Genomic DNA, 6,840 nt, shown 5'->3' on the forward strand with positions numbered 1-6,840 from the left:
CATCTCTGAAGGTCCCATCTGTCTTAGTGGACATCCAGGACTCCTGGGTCATGGGGCAGGAGATGCGCTGAGCCTCAAGGCTTCAGTGGGGCCAGCTCCATTGCCTTTTGGGGTCTGTGGGGGGCATGGGAATGCATGGCAGGTTTTCCACGGATCGTGTCCCCCTTTGCGATCTGGCTCTGACAAGAATTGGGGTCCTGCATCCCAGAGGCTGGGGCAGCCTGCTGCTCTCATGGGGCTCTCAAGAACCTGCTGAAATGTCCATGTACAATAAAGAAACACCTTGTAATGACCCCAGGTCCCCTGCCTGTTTGAGAGGACCTCTGTTCCTTTCATGCTTGGTACAAGTTGGTACAGCATGTTTTGGGCTCAGAGAAGCCATCTCGAGATGGTCATAGCCTGTGTCCTTGCGCAGATTGGACTCAAAACATCTGCATGCAAAAGAAAGCCTATTTGGGAGAGCACCTTGGAAATAGGTGGAGGCACGGTCCCCACTGCCAAGTCCTGACTGACCCAAGGATTTTTCTCTGAGCTTTGGGGTGCAGTGCTGTAGTAAGCCCAAAAGAGCCATCTCCCCCAGTCCCTTCACGACCCCACACCCCCACTCCCTGGCACCAGCAGGCTCAGAGCTGGTCCCCCCCCTCACTGCCCTGTGCCCCCATGGGGCTCCTCAGCCCTCTGGAGCGACCCCTTGGGGCACAGCCCGGCCCCACACAGAGCAGCCTCTGCTGGGCCGTGGCCCAGCCCAGCCAGGTTCAGCAGGAGGGCTGCCAAGCCCTGGGGCTACCCTGGGGAAGGGGCTGGGGCAGGAGGGCCGAGAGGACACTGCCCTGCCCTGGCAGCAGCAGCACGTCGCCCACAGGCTCCAGCACCCCGGTCATTCCCAGGGCCCCAGCGCCCGCACTAGGGCTGGCACCAGCACAGGCCCCAGGGCTGCCCTCCAAGCCCAGCACGGCCCCCAGGGCGCAGGGCAGCAAGAAGCCCCACGGGGCCCCTGCAGCAGAGCGGCCGCCCCCGGGGCCCCGCACTGCCTGGGCACCCCGCGCCAGGCTGCCCCAAGGCCCCATCGCGCTCTGTGCTGCCGCCCACAAGATGGCGCCGTCCCGCGGTGGGAGATGAGGGGGCAGAGCTGGCTGCCAGGGCAGGAGGGCGCAGCGTTGCCATGGCATCGCCTGAGTGCGGCCCTCCTATTGGCTGTCCTGAGGAGGAGGGCGGGGATGGATTGGAATGACGGCTGTGTCAGCCAATCGTAGTCCAGAGTGGGAAAAGGCCAAGAGAAGAGAGAGGTGCAAGAGCGGAGTGAGCGAAGCAGGCGAGAAGGGAGCGGGAGTGAGAGCGGGTGCGAGTGGGGCTGGTGGGGGCTGCGGGTGCATTCAAATGCCGGCGGGTGCCCTCTCGCTGCAGCAGGGGCAGCAGTGCTGGCGAGGGGGCTGCTTTCCTGCAGGAGCTCCCGAAGAGGCTGTTGGGGCTGTGACCACGGCCATCAGCAGGTCTGTGGCAGGGCTGTGTGTTTTTGAGATCATTTCTGCCTGAGCAGCTGATCAGCCAGGATTTGTCTCATGGCTGAGGAAGTTCTAGTGAGGTAATTTTTGCCTCAGAGTCTTCTTCGCCAAAGAAAGACAGAGACCTGGTTGTGCAGGTGACTGTGAGGTCCTGTCTTTCTGAGTCCCTGATAGACCGGCAGCAGGCAGTTAGGCCTGGGTGTTGAGTGTGAGGTCTCTTGTCCAAGTCCCTGCTAGGGCAGCAGTGGTTCGTGGCAGGGGAAGTTACTTTGAGGAAATTTCTGTCCCTGAAGGCCATAGCAGCAGCAGGCATGTGTTGGGGGTTTGTACTTGTGAGGTCCCCTCTCTGTGAGCAGCCGACAGGTCAGGAGAAGCAACATGGCCTGGATGGTGGTGGTGAGGTGACTCCTGGTTTTGTGCCCAGGGTAGGAGTTGACCCCTGCAGAGCTCTGCAGCAATACGGAACTGCAGCTACTCAGTCAAGAAGAAGTACATGCTCCATACCATCTGTCACAAATTCTGTTCCACTCCATCATCCTGCGTTAGTCCTGCTACGTTTAAAATGCAGATGATGTTCTCTGGTGAACGTGGACATGCAGTTTGACTTTGTACTTCTTGCTGAGTAGAGTCTTGCAGCCTATTCCTGGTCAGCTAGAGTCCAAGTAGAGTTTTGAGGCTGCTAAATGAATATAGTGCTGATGTGCACAAAGATATTAGTAATCTCTGATTCCCAGGGTGTGTGTGTGCTTTAGAAATTCCCCCTGTTGAAACAGTAGGGAGGCTGTGAGATTTTCCTGCAAGGTCTGAATGCTGTGCCTGTCTTTTAGGTGTCCACCTGCTTTTATGACGCATTTGGAAGTGTAACACGTTAGAGGTCTCTGAGTTTCTGTCCGAGTATGCAGTCACTGGAGAAGGAGTGCAAAGGGTGTTGGAGGGAAATGAAGGAATGTCATCCCCCCAAAGTTATGGGCCCCATTTTCAAAGAGATTTAATTTTCATGGAAGCTGAGACACAAGCAAGAGGCAAGAGCTGGCCTGCTCCTCCCTTGTGAGAGCCCCTTGCTCTGTGCTTTCTGGAGGTGGGAAGTGAGCAGGCCCTGGGCTGTGAGTGGATGCTGAGAGGTAGTGCCTGTTGCAAGGCCTTGGAGGAGCAGAAGGGAGTTGAAGGCTGTAGAGTTGGGCTTTGTGTGTTGTGGGGCACATAGGGGTGCCCTGCCAGCTGTCATATGTGGTGCAGTGCTGTGTGTGTCGCTGATACAATTGTGGATGTTGGCTGACAACCCTTTTTAGAGGCGAGGGGCGATGAATGCGGTTTGCATCCATGTGCAGGCATGGCCTGTGGTAGGGCTGGGTGGTAGCTGCAATGTCTCGGTGCTCAGCATGGAGGAAGGTAGCTGGAGAGAGTAATACAGTGCAGGAGGAGTGCTGCCAGGTTGGGGAGCTGAGAAGCCCTGTGAAGTAAGGAGGTGTTTGCTCAAAGGACTGAGGCTGCTGTGGTGTCATGGGCCAGAGATGCTGGCAGACTGCTGCCTTCAGTGCGCTGAGGTCCAGGCCTTGAGCTTGCTAAGCTCTTGCCAGGATGTGCAGGTAGGATGCTGCCTAAAGGACCCGGAGTGTTTCTCCTTGTTCTGAGATGCAAACAAAGCCTGCTTTTTCCTTCCTTGCCTCTTGTTTGCTTTTCCTGATGAAATCTTTTATCTGCAGCAGTGTTTGCTGAGAGAGGAGGAGCAGGCGGGGGATGCTGGTTGGGAAGTGGGCAAGGGAATGCCGTAAGCTCTTTGAAGGAGTGAAGGCCTTCTGGCAAGATGGTTGTTGGAGGCAGGCAGGTATGTTCTTGGGAGCTGACTGTCAAGGGGCTGTGTTGGAGCTGTGTGGTGGCCCCAGTGGTTTGGTGCTCAGCCATGGGAGGAGGTGTCTGGACAGAGCAGTGCTGTGCTCCTAGAGCCCAGCCTGCGATCACTGTGTCCTTCTGGGAAACGTGGGTGAGGACTCTTGGTGACCGTGCTCTGACCTTAGAGCATCCTGGTGTGAGCCAGAGATGCTTACAGTTTGGTGATTTCTGTCAGCTGAGGTTCAGGCTTGCAGTTTTTGAAGGTCTTGTGCTTTCCTGAGTCTTTGAGATTTTACCGTTTCCCCTGGAGAAAGCAATCTTCTCACTCCTTCAAGGCTTTCTGTCCTTGGTCAGTGGTGGAGGCAGCATCTGCAAAGCCACTGGTGCCTTTGGAAGGAGTCTGAGAACAGCAGATGCCTTGAGCCTGCAATGGGGAGACATCTGGAGATAGGGATCTAACAGCCTGCTGAAGGCAGGTCCCAGTGGAGCAGGTCTATTTGGGCCTTTCTCAGTAGAGTTTTGATTATCTGCCTGGATGGAGATGTGGGGACGTGCCTGGATCCCTGTGCCACAGTTTGGCCACCCTCCTGGAGAACAAGGGTTCTTAATATGTAAGAAGAATTTGCCATTGTCCAATTTGTCCCTGTGGCCTCTCATGCTCTCAGTGTGCACCTGCAAAAAAATCCATCTGTCTTGTCTGTGCCCTCCATAAGCCAGCTGTGCACAGCATGCGTGTCCCTCTTGGCTTTGTCTTGTCTAGGCTTAAGAATCCCAGCTCTCTCAGCCTCTACCTGTATGCCCCATGCTCCAGGCCTTGACTGTCTTGGTGTCCCTGTGCTGGACCCCTTGCTGTGTGTTTGTTCCTTTGCAGAACTGGGGTGTCCAGAGGGGACCCGATATACAGACATGGTCTCAGCTGTGCCAAAAAGAGGAGTAGAAGCTTTCAGTGGCCCCACAGGCTGTACTCTCACAAATACAGCTCAGCGCAGAGGGGAGACATTTGCCACCGACTGTTGCAACTGTGGAAGGCCAGCAGAGCTGACAGTAACACGCTGATTTTCTCTTTCTTTCTAGGTTACTCCAGTCCTGTATGTTGCTGGTGTAGTCCTAGAACTGCTGAGGATGGAGGCAGGATGCCAGGGTGTGTGCCTGTACCTGTCAACATCTTTGCCACCATTGTGATCTGTCTGTGAAAGCAGCTGCAAGAGGTGAGGTGCTGAATGAGGTGAGGCTACTTCGAGTGGATGTGAAGGCTTCTGTAAGTGCGCCTGGCTTCCATGGGTGACTTGGGGTGTAGGTTCAGGTCCGCTGTGCTGCAACTTCTGCATCGCACAAATGCTGTTAGTGCCAGCTTGCTCTGCAAATGCTACGGTGTTCCCTCCTTTTCCAAGAAGGCTGTGGTGCCACATATTTGTCTGAGTGTCCCAAAGCCTCTGTAGCTTGAAATTGAGGATGTCTCACAGTTGTTGGGTTCCTGTCTCTGTGAGGGGTGAAGATGTACCCAGGGTCAGGTTGTGAATGCAGCTGTGGAGCTCAGAGTGCTGCTGCAAAGCCTGTGCAGCCAGACAGGTGGCATTTCAGCAGACCGCCAGGCTGGGGCTGTCTGCTTGCTTGGGCCTCATTTCAAAGCCTCTGCACACTTTTTCCCTTCACAGGGACTTCTTGTCCAAGTAACTAAAGGAAAGGAAGCGAGGTTACTTTGGTCTCAGGAGGCCTCAATCTCAGGAGGCCTTAAGGACTCTCAAATGTTTCTACATTATATCTGTAGCGTTGTATTATTAAAGAAAAACCCCATCCCTGCCCTGAGTAGGTGGAGGTTCCTGAGATTGTGGGGGTGGAAAGTAGCAGCCTGCTCTGCCTGAAGAAAGCAGAATCCTCCCCTCTGAAAACAGCAGCATTGCCCAATGAGCCAGCCCTGTGCTTGATCTTGTGCTGATCATTTGCACATGCCCTGTGAGCCTAGAGTGCCTTGGCCACCTTGTGATGTTAGCACAAGAGCTTCCCTGTGTGCCTGTGTTTTGGAGGGACGGGAAGGCAGTGAGCAGAGCAGTGCCTGGGGAGTGTGAGTGGCCAGTGTCCTGCAGACCCATCTTCTTGCTGGCTCTTGGTTGCATGTAGCAGACGAGGCAGCTGTGTGGGGCAGAGACAGTGTGTTTGTAGACTAGCTGGCACAGCAGAGGTCTGGTATGAGGTTGATGGCTGTTGCAGTGCTGAGTTGCTCTGTCAGTGTCAGACAGCCTTTCCAGTGCAGCTGCTCCCTGGGCTGATCCCTTTACGTAGGCCCTGGAAATGGAAGTGTCATCCTGCTGTCATTTTGTAGATGCTTGTGGTGGTTGCATTTCCCCACTTGCAGCAAAGAGTTACGCGGCAGGCACAAACATGGAGCTGGGCTCAGTGAGGCTCTTGGCTGGGCTCAGTTTGTAGGAAGGAAAAATCTCAGAGGCTGCCACTTGAAGGTTTCTCTTTGGCATCATTCCTGGTGGGAGAGCAGAAGAGAAAAAGGGCACAAATCTCCCTGGGAAAGCTAACATCACCCCCCAGCGAGTGCTGCATTCATCCTGTGCAGCCTTAGACCCTTGTGATGCAGATGTCTGCCTGTGGATGACTCTCTTTGTGCTCCATTTACCATCATTGCAGAGAAGCAGCAGCTGCCAAAGTGTCGTTCCGCTAGTCCACAAGCCCACAGCTGAAGACACAAGGTGCACTAGGCCTTGTCCGCCTTGAGATCCACAGGGCTCTCTAGAGGCTCCAAAACTTGCTGGGAGACAGACCCCCTGGAGAGTTTACGCCACTGCCTGTCAGACTGAGGTGAGGCTGCCCATCCTGCAAGCACAAGTGGTGTGCCAAGGAGCTGAGAGTTTTACGCTTCTCAGGTCCCCTTTGGAAATGGAACGTCAATTAAATTCATTCACCAAAGCTAGGGAGCTAAGTTGTTTGATTCTGCTGGCACTTCCACCAGTAAGCTGGCCACTTTCAGAGGTAAATTGGGTCGAGCCAACAGTGGTACATGCATCAAGCTGGAAACGGAGGCTGTCATCTGCCCCCCTCTCTTTTCTGCATACCACTTACTCTTTTGAACTCTGATGGCCCTGAAGACCAAGAATCCAGTACCCTACTGAGACGCTAAAGGTACATACTGCCACTCCCCTATTCCCTTCTATGGTAAATGGGAACAATATTCCAGCAAGTAGTTCAGCCACAGCGTCTTGGGCCTGGTCTCCTAGTGCCATCTGTTTCCACCACCCTAAAGGCAAAGAGATGAGCTCCTCTGAGCCAGGCTGTGGGGCACTGCATGACGATGTGGGGAGAGTGCCTGGTCCCCAAAGCTGTGCAACATCACAAATGGATGTACCCCCTCCCAACGTAGTCATGCCCAAATCCTTGTGTGGGAAGGTTAGGGCTCTGCAAAGTACCTGCCCATGAAACTTGTGGTGTGGAATGCGCAGGAATGCCGCTGGCAGTGGGAAATATGGACTCATTCTGCAGGGTCTCTCCAGCCGCATCCTAT

The 6,840-nt window shown here is 54.7% G+C and overlaps 1 protein-coding gene across 1 annotated transcript in view; it reads left to right on the forward strand.

Annotated features, from left to right (window-relative positions):
- The window catches only part of LOC134154792 (E3 ubiquitin-protein ligase Topors-like), a gene marked incomplete at its 5' end in the record, with an annotated part of 87,080 nt that extends 82,643 nt beyond the window's left edge, over positions 1–4,437 (forward strand). Inside the window, one exon of the mRNA XM_062601450.1 lies at positions 4,407–4,437. Within this exon, the coding sequence (XP_062457434.1) occupies positions 4,407–4,437 (31 nt within the window). The remainder of the gene's footprint in view (positions 1–4,406) is intronic.
- Between the last annotated feature and the right edge of the window lie 2,403 nt (positions 4,438–6,840).

This window comes from Rhea pennata, unplaced genomic scaffold (genome assembly GCF_028389875.1).
Source record: "Rhea pennata isolate bPtePen1 unplaced genomic scaffold, bPtePen1.pri scaffold_44, whole genome shotgun sequence".
Lineage (NCBI taxonomy): Eukaryota > Metazoa > Chordata > Aves > Rheiformes > Rheidae > Rhea > Rhea pennata.